The sequence below is a fragment of the Ursus americanus genome, chromosome 11, assembly GCF_024610735.1.
Source record: "Ursus americanus isolate L20-20 chromosome 11, mUrsAme1.1.p, whole genome shotgun sequence".
NCBI classification, from domain to species: Eukaryota; Metazoa; Chordata; class Mammalia; order Carnivora; family Ursidae; genus Ursus; species Ursus americanus.
In genome coordinates this window covers 7,286,356-7,301,793 of record NC_142137.1, presented here as the reverse complement: position 1 = coordinate 7,301,793, position 15,438 = coordinate 7,286,356, and the positions used below count along the sequence as shown (strand labels likewise).

Below are 15,438 nucleotides of genomic sequence, written 5' to 3'. Positions count from 1 at the left end.
TACAGAAATTTAACTCAAAATGGATTAAAGATCTAAATGTAAGACCCAAAACTACAAAACTCCTAAAAGAAAACAAAGGAGATACACCTGAAGACATTGGACTTGGCAAGGATTTACTGGATATGACACCAAGATACAGACAATAAAAACAAAAACAGCCAACTGCAACTACATCAAACCTAATTTTTTTTATGCATCAAAAGACAGAATCAACAAAGTGAAAAGGCAACCTACGTAATGGAAGAAAATATCTGCAAGTCATATATCTGATAAGGGGTTAATATCCAGAATATATAAAGAATTCTTACAACTCAACAATAAAAGATCAAATAAACCTATTACAAAGTGGGCAAAGGACTTTAACAGACATTTATCCAAAGATGACATACAAACGTCCAACGAACACATGAAAAGGTACCCAACTAACCATCAGAGAAATGCAAATCAAACTACAATGAGGTATCACCTCATAATCCATTAGAAAAATTACTATAAAAAAAAAAAACCCAACAAACTCAGAAAGTAAGTGTTGGTGAGGATGTGGAGAAATTGGAACCTTTGTGTACTGTTGATGGGACTGTAAAATGGTGGAACTTCTATGGAAAACAATCTGGAAGCTCCTCGAAGTTAAAAACAGAACTATCTACCATATGATCCAGCTATTCCACTTCTGGGTTTGTACACAAAAGAACTGAAAGGAGGGTCTTCAAGTGATATGCACATGCACCCCCATGTTCACAGCAGTACTACTCATAAAAGCTAAGAAGTGGAAGCAACCCCAATGTCCACCAACAAATGAATAAACAAAATGTGGTATACATCCATGCAGTGGAGTATTATTCACTCTTAAAAAGGAAGAAATCCTGGGATGTGCTACAACATGGATGACCCTTGAGAACATTATGCTAAGTGAAATAAGGCAGTCACAAAAAGGCAAATATGATATGATTCTACTTATTAAGGTAACAAAAGTAATCTAAGTTATAGAAACCAAAAATAAAATGGTGGTTAGCCAGGGGCTGGGAGAGGTGTGGTAGAGGGAGTTGATATTAAATTGTTACCGAATTAAAAAAAAAAAAATTGTTGGGGAGCCTGGGTGGCTCAGTCAGTTAATCATCTGACATCAGCTCAGCTCATGATCTTGGGGTCCTGAGATTGAGCCCTGAGTCAGGCTCCATGCTCAACGGGGCATCTGTTGGCCCCCCCACCCCTCCCACCACTCGTGTACGCTCTCTTAAATAAATAAAATCTTAAAAAAAGAAAAGAAAGTTACAGAATCTTAGTTTTGCAAGATGAAAAGTTCTGGAGATTTTTTTTTTTTTTAAAGATTTTATTTATTTATTCGACAGAGATAGAGACAGCCAGCGAGAGAGGGAACACAAGCAGGGGGAGTGGGAGAGGAAGAAGCAGGCTCATAGCAGAGGAGCCTGATGTGGGGCTCGATCCCATAACGCCAGGATCACGCCCTGAGCCGAAGGCAGACGCTTAACCGCTGTGCCATCCAGGCGCCCCTGGAGATGTTTTTTACAACAATATGAATATACCTAACACTACTGAACTATACAATTAAAAATGATTAAATGGTACACTGTTATCTGTTTTTTACCACAATAAAAAAATAAATTTAAAAAATCAAGGCAGTACTGTTAGTCACAAATATCCAAATTCAGAATTTTTGTTTTTTAGATTTTATTTTTTTATTTGAGAGAGCACAAGCAGACGGAGGGGCAGAGGAAGAGTGAGCAGCAGAATTCCCACTGAGCAGGGAGCCCGGTGTGGGGCTCGATCCCAGAACCCTGGGATCATGATCTCAGCAGAAGGCAGACTCTAAAACTCTAACCGACTGAGCAACCCAGGGGCCCCCACATTTAGAAATTTAATAAAAACACAATACTTCAAGCTGTAGGCAAGTGGTTCTTAACCATGGCTGCATAAGTATGTTGATCTTCTAAAAAGTACTGATGCCTGGGGCTCAGACCCAGAGCCTCTGGTCTGAGGCAGGCCTCCAGCACTGAAATGTCTAAAAACTCTCTAGGTAATTTAATCACAGACAGGTTTGAGAAACACTTCTCTAGGTATCTGTATTTCGGTGTCCAAATTACCAATTAGGGATAGTCTTAATCTTCACTCTACCCTTCACCCTTTCCTGAGGGAATATGTTACATTTATAAGAAATAGAATTTTTTACTTAAAAGATTTAAGAATTTCTTAAATCATGTTGCTTGCTTTTTCATTAAATCTGAAACTTCATGGTCATTACTTGACTACGGTAAAACCTTTTGATCATAACTGATTTTTTGACTTGGTTGCTATAAAACAGAATTTTTAAAGACTAGAGGCGCTTGGGTGACTCAGTTGGTTTAAGTGTCTGCCTTCAGCCCAGGTCATGATCCTGGAGTCCCTGATCTACCCACATCAGGTCCCTGCTCAGTGAGGAGTCTGCTTCTGCCTCCCCTCCCCACCCCCCACGCCCCACTCCTGTTCTCTTACTCACACTCTCTCAAATAAAATCTAAAAAAAAAAAAAAAAAGAATTTTTGAGGACTAAAAAAAATATCCATGCCATAGATGAACCTAGTTAGTAAGCAACACTAAAATTTTCGTGTGAAATAAGATTTCACTATGAGATTTGAATGTAATTAAGTTGACGTATTTATCCATGTAACTTTATTATACAATACACTTACTAAAACAGAATGCTTCAAGAAACCAATGAGTGTATTTTAAAACCATTTCTAGTAAAAATGACGATTTGGGGGTCACTACATTTATATTTAATTATATAGGAGTATAATTAACATTAAATATAAATATGTCATCAGCCTAAAATGGGACTGAACACTTTTATAGGCTTACTACAGTTAAATTCTATCAGCTTAATTCTATCCAGTCACCGGTCCTCAATGATCTAAGGGTTATACATAAGTAAAAGGTAGTCTAATTTAGAAGTGATTTTTAAAAATAAAATCTAAAATGTTCCATTCACTTACTTTTTATATCAGGACAAGATCAATTAAGGGCACAGAAGGGAGAAGGCCATAAGGCAAAAAAAGAGAAATCAAACAACAAGAAAGAAAAGAAAAGAAAAGAAAAGAGAAAAAAGAAAGAAAAGAAAAAAGAAAAGAAGGGAGGGAGGGAAAGAAAAGAAGGGAGGGAAAGGAAAAAGGAAAAGGAAACAAAAACGAAACAAAACCAAAGAGAAACAAGTTAGGCCAACTGTTATTTCTAAAAGTACTTAATATAGTCTTTAAGGTACTCTTTTTAGTGACTCTCTGTAAGAAATGTCCTAACACAAAGTAACTGTCAATAGATTTGAATCTAGTTTTCGAAGTCACCTCTTCTGGCATTCTCTGTACAGACATGTAAAGCTATATATACTACACACGAAAAATACAACAGAAGTATCAGGGTGAAAGAACTGGAGACTATCCAAAACTAAATGCAGCTGCCTGCAATCAGATCTGACCTCATCCTATTTACCTGGAAAGTATGAGTTATCACCTGCTCTCTCCTCCCATCTCCCCTCCCTTCAAATATTACATCTTATGTATGCTAATAGCTGATAAACCAGGGAACAGTTTTTCCACCTTCACTTTTAAATGCAAAGTTTATTACTGAAATAAAGACTTATTTTCTCACAAAATTCTTAAGGATTTATAAGTACTGTGGTAAGCTTAAGAAATTTCCTTTGAAAAAGAAGGGGTTCCGGGGTGGGGGGGAGAAGACTGCAGGGCCTAAGATTCAAGAAAGGACTGGCAAGCTAACAAAAATGTAATTTGTGCAACTGCAAATTATCCCAATATAGAAGTATAAGGGACAGGTTTGAGGGAACTCAGTGTGACTGTAATAGGGAGCTCTCTCAGAGTTTAGACTGTAAAATGATCTGTACAAAATGGAAAGCAGGCTCAGGACCAACGATGCACACACAAGTGTTACGAACCTATGCAAGATGTTATTAAAGCCAGAACCCAAGATGACCCATAGCACACCAAAAATGTTGAGAACAATCAAACTAGCAGAGGTGGGTAACTTCTGGAGAAAAGATTGCCACTTGGGTTTGACTATGCATTATTTATGATAACGGAGAAAAAGGAGAATTCCTCTAATGGTGGTTCTGTTAATAAGCTTTGTATTTAAAAGGGCAGAACAATGCAGCAAATGGAAATAAATGGGAAAAAGTAATTTTCAAGATAGGGATGAGCAACAGATATAATCCTGAATAAGAGTCTCAAAATTAATTATATTAAAAGCATGGTGTGTGATTGTTCAGAAGATACATGAGCATTAAGAGCCAAGACAGATTCATTAATCATAAATTAGGTTATGCCTGTCACAAAAATTATCTCAGTATGTATCAGAGACCCAAATGTAAAATGTGACACTATAAAACTTCTATGAGAGAAATCTATAGAACTCTAGGTTTGGTAATGAGTATGTATGTATGCATTGCTATTTTTATTTTATATTATTTCATTTTAATTCCAGTATAGTTAACATAGTGGTAATGAGTTTTTAGATAAAACACCAAAAGCACGATCCACAAAAGAAAAAATTCATAAGTTGGACTTCATTAAAATTTTAAATTTCTGCTCTGTGAAAGACACTGTTAAGAAAAAGGATGAGCCACAGACTGAAAGAACGTATTTGCAACACTCATGTCTGATAAAGAACTCGTATCCAGAATATACAAAGCACTGTTAAAAATTAACAATAAGAGAACAAACAACCTGATTAAAAAATAGAAAAAAAATCTAAAGGGATGCCTCACCGAAGAAGATATACAGATGGCAAATATGCATATGAAAACATGTTCAGTGTCTTATGTCATCACAGAGATGCTAACTGAAACAAAAATGTGATATTACGACACACCTATCAGAATGGCTGCAATTACCAAAATAGGTAATCCCAATTACCAACGAGGGTCTAGAGTAACATGAATCGTCATTCACTGCTGGTGAGAATACAGAATGGTACAGGCACTTTAGAAAACAGTTTGGCAGTTTCTTACAAAGCAAAACACAGTCTTACCATATGATCTAGCAATCTTACCCCAGTATTTACCCAACTCGTGTGAAACTTACATCCACCCAAAAACTTACATGCAAATGTTTACAGTAGCTTTATTCATAAACAGCAATGGTAGTAAACAAGATGTCTTTTAATAGGTGAATGAAGAAACTGGTACATTCATATAACACATACTATCATGGAATACTATTCAGCAATAAAAAGGAATGAGTTGTTGAGATACACAAGACATAGATGAATGTTAAATACATATTGCCAAGTAAAAGAAGCTAGGCCAAAAGGCTATAATTGTAAGACAATCTTGAAAACGCAAAACTATAGAGATGGTAAAGAAATCAGTAGTTATCAGGTGTTCACGAGAGGCTTCAGTGGGTGAAGACAGTTGATTTTTTATGGCAGTGAAACTATTCTGTATGATACCGCCATGGTGGATACATCGTACTATGCATTTGCCAAAGCCTATAGAACTTTACAGCACAAACAAGAAATCTTAAGGTATGCAAATTTTTAAAAATTTAGGAGGTTGGGGAAGCCCAGGATGAAATTAATATGGCAAAAAAAAAATGTGTATTATAAATGTTATGAAAGAACTTCACTGAAAGAGGAAGGGAAATAAAGTGCTCACCTAACTAACTCTGGATGAACAGAGTCTATAAGAAAAATGGCAAGAGAAATCGTACATAAGCATTGTATTCTAATCAGTAAAGTTGTTTTCCACAGAGGTATAAGTTATCAATTCTGAAACCACTATACATGTACACTAACACTGATTAAGTATATAGATGGCCAATGGTAGGAGGTCAGTCTGAAAAGACTATAATATTGCATGATTCCAATTATAGGACATTCTGTTGAAGTGAGAAGTTACAGATAAGCAAAAAGAGGAGAAAAGAACGATCCCTGTGGTATGGATTAGAGTGGAAGACATTAGGATGAACCTTTCTATTTAGTTTGATATAAATACAGCTGGTTACATATGGAAATATTTACAGATGTGTCTACACACAGATTAGTATACCTACATATATTTTCTTGCTTTGTCTGTTGAGAGGTCCTAGAAGCAATGATACCCTAGAAGCAATGTCACTTCAGTAGCAATAAACACACCCAGTTATCAGGTCTATTACTGTTCTCCAAGAAAAAAGAACTAGGATTCTTTGGAAAAATAGCCAATTCTACAACTGGGGCGGGAAATAAGGAAAATAAGCTGAAGTACCTTATAGAGCTAGAAAGCAAGAAAGTACTCAAATAAAAAACATAATCTATAATGACAAGGGTATGTCAAAGGGACACAGAAATTAAATGAGAGGGTTCGCAATGGCCAAGGCTGGGACAATTTGAGTAACAAAATAAATAATAGTATTGGATTATACCAAAGTATAAAATGAATATCCCTTAGTCTATACTGATATAAATAAATGACTGAAAATGGGGGAAATCTGTGTAAATTCCAAATAATCTGTGTAGATACTTCCCCCCTCCAGGAGGTGGAGCTTAAATTTCCACCTCTTAAGTGTGGGTTGCATGATAACTTCCTTCCAAAGAGTACTATATGGAAAGGGAGAAAAAGAGTAACTTTAGAGTGGAGAAACCTGACAAAACACAGCACCACAGCCAGGTAAGCAAGGTTAATATCAACAATGAGAAGTCATGTGGATAGTATGTACCCCTGATATGATGTGATAACAATGGCACTTTACCTCTGTGATCTTCCTCCCCAAATCCACAAGCCCAGTTCTAATCAAGAGAGCAACATCAGACAACTCCCAATTAAGGGATATTCTACAAAATACCTGACCAGTATTCCTCAAAACTGTCAAGGTCATCAAAAACAAGGAAAGTCTGAAAAACTGTCACAGCCAAGAGGAGCCTAAGAAGACATGACGACTAAATGTAATGTGGTATCCTGGATGGGATCCTGGAACAGAAAAAGGACATTAGGTAAAAACTAAGGAAATCTGAATAAAGTATGGAAGTTAATTAATAACAAAGTATAAATGCTGGTTTATTAACTGTGACAAATGTATCATACTAATGTAAGATATGAAGAATAAGGAAAACTGGTAGTGGGGTATATGGGGAACTCACAATTTTTCTGTAAATCTAAAACTATTCTAAAATAAAAAGTTCATTTTAAAAAATAATAAATTAGGTCATACTAACCTCAATATTAAACATTATTACTTAAAAGAACTCTAGCCAAATACTTGTTATGGTGTTATGGTCTTTCATCAAATACTTATTTACACAAAAGGAGAACCATAGAGCAGACAAAGGAAAAACAGGCATATTTTATCAAACAACCATAATCAAAGAGTATTGATTAAAGGACTGAAGGTAAGAAGGAAGATTTCGTAAGTATCCGAGGGGCTAGGTTTCTGGACATGACCATTTTATGGTTATTTTCAAGGACCTGGATGCCAACAGAATATATGTTAGTAAGAGGAAACTGGTAAGGACAAAAACCTTGGATAACAAAATCAAGACTGAAAAGAATACTGAAAAGTTGCAAACACAGAATGAATCTAACAGTGAAATTAAGCAGAAAGAAAAAAAAAAAAAGCAATGCCTTGTGTGCCAAAAGACAAAGTATAAAAATGCAGTTGATAATTTAAGGGTAGCATTTATTTTTTAAAATTTTTGTGTGATTTTAGTAATCTCACTGAGTTGTGAGAATGATATAGCTACCCACAAAGTTTAATGTCACCTTAAGTCACACTAAAAGTATAAATTGTTAGGATGAAAAATGAGAGTACCAATGGCCTCAAAGTCAGCCAGATTATATTTAGGGTACACATAAGATTCTGAGAATTACATATTAAAGAGAACAACAAAATGCACTAAAAAAACCAGGAATCACGATTTAGATTTAAAATCTTTAAAAATCTCAATTGCTATGGCACGAGAAGAGGGATTTATACTTTGTTTGGCATGGCTCTAGGGGTAGCACTAGATTCAAAAGATGAAATTCTAAGAATACTGTTTTCACAGTTTTCGTAGTGAAGATTTTCTAATCACAGGTTAAGAACAGACTGAACTACACAGCAAATCACCTCTCTAGGGAAGAAATTGGTGTTTAAGAGAAAGCCAATTTATTTATCAGTGATATTTAGAAGGGAGCTGAAATTGGGTAAAAAAATAAGCGTTACTGTCTTTCTAATTCTGAGACTATGACTAAAGAAAGGTACAAGTAATATATAAGCTTAAAGTTCCTGTGATATTCAAAGGCCATCTACTTGAACTATGTTGATTTAGTTATTAGAGTTACTTCATTCTAAGATGCTAAAACCTTAAAGTGAAACCAGCATTTTCAGCCACCCTCAATTCCCCAAATCAAAGAGCATTTCTTGGGTTAGCTGGGTTTTAGTGAATCCAAATTTACTCAATTAAAAAAAAAGTTCAGGATTAAGTAGATTACTGTTCAAATATTACATCAAACCTCCAAAGGCTTCACTATAAACAAACTAATGAGCATAGCCTCCTAAGGTGTATTCATTATTCTCTAAGCTCTGGTTCTCTACAAACTTGCTGTAGTTAAGTTAAACTAAGAGGCTGGATATTTAAAATTTAAAGTTCCCCATCCTTTTGAGTCATCAAGTTTGAACATGTAAATAAATTAATATTTTTGTGTAAAATGTTAACTCCTTCAACTTTTTCAAAAGACGTAATTATGAAACATACACTTCTAAGTTTATGTGATTATCTGTAAAATGACTCCCATCAAAGAGACATTCTAAGTAAGTGAGGACCAAGTAAAGATTATGGCTGCAAAAACTCTGTCGTTTAACATCTGATTGCTTCACTGAGTTGTATTAAAGTCTGGCTACCTACAACTACTGCTATCGTAAGAAACTCCTCTTGGCTCAATAGTCCAAATTACTCCAGTAGCTATGTCAGGCAAAGAACAAGAAATAAAGCAGCAGAGATGGGCAGAGACTTTGTTAACAGAAATGATGTTAGGCACATCCAAGCAAGTAAGGAAACTGAGCACATATTTTTTTAAAATAAATTTTAAATCTCTGCTAAGGTGAAGGTACCATTTTCTTGCTTTAGTGTAATGTGTTGAGTTTAGCAAAAAAAAAAAAAAAAAAAGCTCTTCAGAAATTGACAACAGAAAAATGGAGTTAATTCTTTATTTAAGCTAGGTGCAATTTATTAAGCTAGGTGCAACAGGGCATGATATAAAAAAGGAGAGAGGTCCTGACTTCAATTCCTGGCTCTGCCTCAAAACACTGGCAATGTAATATAGAAAAGACAACCAATCTTCCTGAGCCTCCGTTTCCTCATCTGTAAAATAGGGATAATAAAGATCCTACCTTTTTCACAGGATCATCAAGGTTAAATTTGAAACCATGAATATAAAAGCACATTTCAAACTGTTAGGAACTATACAATGTAATCTGATATTATTAATCTATTACATCCAGTATTTCCAAAAGCTGAATAAATTAGAAAGGATAATTTGATTGTAAGAACAAAATCTTAGTGGTATTAGTATACTGGGAATATAACTAATAGGCCAAAGGCAAAAAAATCTAAGATTCTCAACTTTTAAATGTTGTTATTATTAATTTAAATAATCAGAATCCACTCCGCATTTCTCCAAGGTCTTGAGAATACTGCAGTTAATCTGTGGATATCCACAATGGAAGGGGGTACTAAAAACAATCTGCTTGTGAAAATTAAGGAATGGATAACATCGCTAGAACTATCAAGCAAAGCATGGAGAAATGGTTAAGAGGGGAGCCAGGTAGGAAAAAACAGCTTGAAGAGAAGTTTGGAGATTGGCTGGAAAGCCTTTCGGTAAATACCAATGTACCAGAAGAGTTCACAACCAATGGACCGAATATTCCTTTCTCAGAGCCTTCACAATTTGCTATAACATAGCAAAATGCCTAAAGTTTGCCATCAATCAACAAGCAAAGCAGCAATCAACAAAAGAAGAAGTTTGTTTACTTCTTCAGTTAAGTACCATGGGAAAAGTTCGGGTGAAATCTGTGCACCTTCCTAAATAATTTCAAGGAAAATACCAAAGACAATAACTGCTCTATTCTTCGTGGTATATATAATTTTTTGAGCTCTGAACATTAAGTGTTTACATATTATTAGTGATTTGGCCATCTACTTCCAACAGGGTATCTGCCAGTTTCAGTTTAACTGGGATCTTTATTGTCCAAGCTCATACAGTAACAACAAAACAGAATAAAATAAGATGGAGCGATAAGCTGTTTGAGAAAGAGTACTAATCTTAGAGGCAGAAGACTTGAGAGTTCTAGGTTTAATTTCTTTCTCTATTTTGAGGAAAATCATTTAACTGCCCTATTTCTGTTTCCCATCTGTCAAGTATGTTATCAAATATAAGCTAGATTGCCACCTGTCAGGATATTGCAGAGGGAATTCCTCTATTTGAAAAGATGTTGGGAAAAAATTTTACTTTTTCTGTTACTCTAAGACTGTGTAATAGCCTATAAGTATATCTTCCCCCAAATAAAATGAAGGTGAAGGGCCTCAAGCACCTCAGCTAAAATTTAACTAAATGGTCCTTCTTTGGGAAATCTTGAGATGAATTATATTTATCAAAACAATTTTAAGTACTTATTTTTTTCTAGTCTAATGATTCTTTTTTTTTCTCTCTCTCTAGAAAATTTACCTTTATCCTTATCCAATGGTTCCTGGGAAAGAATAGTGCACAGTACCGGGTTTTTCCACACCCCAGTCTCTTGAGCTAGAGTAGCTAAAAAATGCAATTCACAGCTGCCATTCTCCATCAGCTTTTCATGAGCTACCTATAAATATTAAATAAACATCCAAAGAATTACAACAGATTTTTAAAAGCAAGCTTATCAGGCTCTAAATATAATACTAAACTTTTGAAAAATAAGACTTTTATCTTAAAAATTTCACATCACATTACAAAGTGCTGAATTCCTTTACTTCTGATTCTTAAAGATGAATCTCAAGAATTGTATCAATTGTAAATTTTAAATACAATGTATTTCTAGAAATAAGTTAAAATTATTTTCCCCCAAAATCTAAACCAAGAGCAAAGTTACTTCTGAAGGAAACTATCAGAATATCCACAGCATAAAAGACCTTACACATTTTATATCCTTTGTGTTAGTAAAAAAAAACTTTTTCCAGAAAGACTTCTACCATTAATAAAGGACAGATTTGCATCAAGGCCTAAGTGACAACATGCACATATTCCAATAAAAGGGACTTATGAAAACAACTAGATGCATGATTTTTCATTTATTCATTACATAGCCTTGGAAATATTCTATTTAAAACTGACACTAAAATTTGCTTACTAGTTGTTTCCAAGTGTTCATGCAATTAGCATATTGTTCAAGACACAAAAGACCAATGGTTTTTATTCAATTCAGAAAATGTTTATTGGGAATTTCTATGGGCAAAGGACTAGGGAAGAGAGCAACTGGTCCCTGCAACTATGGAGCTTATCCTCTAGTGGGGTAAAGAAAGGTTAAAACAGTAAAACAAAGGCAAAATGAAACAAATGCTGTTAAGCAGGTATAAAATAACCCCAAGGAAGCTCTGATATGAGAGCAAACTGTCATGGAAATTCTTAAAGCTACATGCTATGTTTATACAAAAAGTCTATTCCTCAAAACCATAAAGTCTCCCCACTGCAACAAGTTCCAGTGCTTTAAGAAAGTTTCTTCGAGCAACTGCTGAAAGCTACCATATAAGGATTTAAAGAGTTATTTCCTTCTCATTAACCCATATGAAAAAGTATCAACTAGTGCTATGGTTTCAAAAAGGAAAGTTTAGAAGTTTATCATATGCTGACAAAATAGCATGAGGAATTCAGTATTATATGTGTATATAAACAACTTAATTCTGGGGTAGAGTGCCAAACAATGAAAAGTTCCTAAAATAATTATTTGCCTAAAAATAAATACTTGCTGGCAAAACAATCTAAGACATGAGTTACTGATATGCTGAAGTAGAAACTGTGTCATCAAAAAGTTAGTTGCAACATGACAAACAAGACAAGACACCTTCATTTCAACAGTTAAGTATTATGTGTAAGACACTATGTGAAATCTTATGATATTAAGATATGAATCCTACCTTAAAGAATTTTGCAATTGATGAAGACTTTAATGGTTAATATTAAAATACGAAAGCTGCCTTCTCTACCTAAGTACAGTTTATTTCACATGCTTCTAAAATTTGAAACTAATTCTCTTTACTATATCTCCTACAGAAAAAAAACATCACGCCAAAATATACTTTATGAACTCTGGCTAGAGAAAGAGAAATACTTTCCGAAACTAGCTAGCAAAAACATTCTTTTTAATCAATTAATCAAAACTTACTTGAAGCTATAGTATAACCAGCACAATCTAGTGCTTGAAACAAAATTTAACATTCTTGAAAACACTCCAAGACAACTAAGTACTAAATTGTGTAGTACTTCTATAAGGTAGAATAACAGCACTAAATAAAAGAGACAAAGCATGTGTTTTCAGTTATAGGAGAAAAGCATGGACTTTGGAATAAAGAACCTTGATTCAAGTAACTACTCTGTAATATTGGCTGTATAAATCTGGGTAGATAAATATTTTAAAGTATGAGCCTCAGTTTCCTCACCTTTAAAATGGGAAAAATATACCTACCCCCACAAAGTTTTCATAGGGATTAAATGTTAAATTCGTATAAGGCATATTGCAGATGTTCAGCAATTAAGCTGTTTCTAAATACAAATTAGGACATTTTCTTTTTTTTTCCCTTACTGGTCTGTGAAAGTCCTAATTAACTGATCCTACAGAACAGTGCAATATTCAACCAATCTATCTAAATATGTATCTTCATTTAACACATATTTATTGAACACCTAGTATATGCGTGACATTAGTGTAAACAAGAGCTGCAATTAATGCTTGTTATTACATAGATGTTTTAAAGTGTAACCAAATAATTATTAAGAATAAAGAAAAAGGATATAAGATATACCTATATGAAATTTAATAGATAAATATTCTCACCTGCACCAGTGTCTGAAATTGTTCCCACTGTTTATCTGATAACTCAACAGGCAGACACAGTAAAAGTTCAACACAGCTTCTAAAAAACAAAAAATTGGTAAGGATACAAATATTTATTAAAATTCAAAGTAAAATAAAACAAATAAAGCTACTATCAGTAGACACCCGTAACTATTCTATTTAAAATTAAACTACCGTTAAGACTGAGATACAGAATTAAAACAAAAAGCTAAATCTAATTTTTTATTTACTCAAAGGTCTACTCACAATGCCAAGCGTTCCAGAACCAATGCTACATTTTCACATTCAGAGGTAAGATAAGGTCGGGCTTTAACATAACTTTGGATAGCCACTGTGTATACCTCCAATAAAGGTAAAGGATCTTCTGAAGTTTTCCATTTCTCTGCATATTCAAGGAGTGTCTGTTTTGGAAGGAATAATAAAAAGTATTCAATGTAAATCAAAATACATATTGGCTAATTAACTTTTTCTTTCTTCTCTGAGAAATTTTGAAAAATAACATTTTTTATTTATAAAAACAAAAAGTAGCTTACACTGATTAAAATATTAAAAGTAATAAAGTCATAGTCTTATTTCCAACAGCTCTCTGTCAGAGAAAAGATTAGTGTAATTATCCAACAACAGCATCATTTCATGAAGGATATGTGTCATAAGCATTATATTCTTCCTTCTCTAGTCAAAATGCCACCTTTCACCTCAAAACTTCTAACATTTAAAAGTTATTTTAAAAAGAAGATTCCCAGACCAGCTTGACCAGAAGACATGCAGTAAAGAATTTCAAATATTTATGTTTCTATTTTTCATATAAGGAGCATAAAATTCAACACCTAAAATAAATAAATTGCATATAGTAAGAGAAGACATGTGATTTTTCAGTTAATAAAAAAAATAATAGTACCACATATCACAATTTTTACAACAACCATTATCACTTTAAAAAATCATCTAAAGTACATCAACATACGTAAAATCAGTATTAAAGATATTAAAGAAAAAGGTCAAGTAACTTTTGTAAATAAAAAACTTATTTTTTTAAAATAAAAAACTGTTTATTCCTTAATGAAGTAAATATTTCAAATATACCTTATCAGAATTACTAAAAGTAAAAAAAAACCCACAAAACAAAAACTCCCCCCTGCTGTTTATCCTATAGAAGAGGTAGAAGAAACTGGCAGCAGCATTTAAAGACATCCACACTTAAGGCTCTACACTATTAAAATACTGAGTTAACTAAAAAGTATTATCTAAAAGGTTCTATAATTATACTAAATAAAGAACTCCAATTGTTTTTATAATATAGAAAACTGCCATAGTTGGTCCTCTTCACACTTCAAGATTTAAGACTCAGCTCACCACATGTGGAAATTCAGGTGCCCTCTCCCAGAAAACAGGGTATCGTGAATGAAAACTCCGTGAGGGCTTATACGCTCTGGCACACAGAAGTAGCTTTTAAAAAATACGTAGATAGGTAGAAAGGTAGGAAGTAAGTTATAAAGTTAGGGAGGGAGGAAGGAAGAACTTACATTCTACTATCAAATACTCAAAACACTGCCTTGTCCTCTCTACTACCTCTAACAGTAGCTAATGATCAGAGAGAATAAGGAAGGATGGACTAGAAAGGGTACTCTGGTAAATTAAAGAGCAACATAGTAACAACTCACTCTCTGACCAGTCACATATGCACAGACCCTGATCCTCTCCAAGTTGGACAGACGTGCAGGTAACCTGGAGACCCAAACTTGCCACTGACATCTGAAGTGAGGGCAGTCTTGGGGGGCGGATCCCTTTAACCCCTGGGGTCTGAATTCAGCCAGTTAACGATCAGAATTTAATTTTAATTGCAGGACACTCCCTATTTGGTGTTGGAGAGGTCGAGAAATGGCATTGGAAAAGAGCATGTATTTCGTGTTGGCAGTAAAAAAGAAAAAATTCCTCAACAGAACTTATAAATATCTAGCCCCGAGGCTTCTTCCTCTTCCTCTGCCCCTCCCCCACTCATGCGCACGTGCTCTCTCTCAAAAATAAATAAAATCTTAAAAAAAAAAAAAAAAGAACTTACAAAATCTAAACCAAACCTACCAACTGAATGCAAAGATCTGCATTTTGGGATTGTTTGTAATCATCTATCTATTTCTAGGAATGAAATAGAGTATAATGTTGGTTTTAATGTGTTCCTTGGGCATTTTATGGTGATGTGGCAGAGGAGGACCTCACATCTTCAAGAATTTCCGAATTAACACCAACTGTGCATACAATTCTTACTTAAGCGAGCAACTGTCTTTCTACACAAAGTTATTAAATATTATTTTCCTTTTCCTGGAAAAACGTGTTTAGAGGTCTAGGAAATTTCATGCCTGGCAAATATTTCTAATCTA

The 15,438-nt window shown here is 34.2% G+C and overlaps 1 protein-coding gene across 4 annotated transcripts in view; it reads right to left on the bottom strand.

Annotated features, from left to right (window-relative positions):
- Positions 1-15,438, bottom strand: part of ZNF292 (zinc finger protein 292) — a 90,632-nt gene that overhangs the window by 28,688 nt on the left and 46,506 nt on the right. For 2 of the 4 annotated variants that reach the window (XM_045771976.2, XM_087865304.1), the window contains 3 exons: positions 13,310-13,464; positions 13,043-13,121; positions 10,681-10,816 (listed from right to left, as the gene is read on the bottom strand). In XM_045771976.2, coding sequence (XP_045627932.2) covers positions 10,681-10,816; positions 13,043-13,121; positions 13,310-13,464 — 370 coding nt within the window. Of the gene's footprint in view, positions 1-6,823; positions 6,947-10,680; positions 10,817-13,042; positions 13,122-13,309; positions 13,465-15,438 lie in introns of those variants that run through there. The other 2 variants (XM_087865305.1, XM_087865306.1) reach the window with 2 other exon arrangements.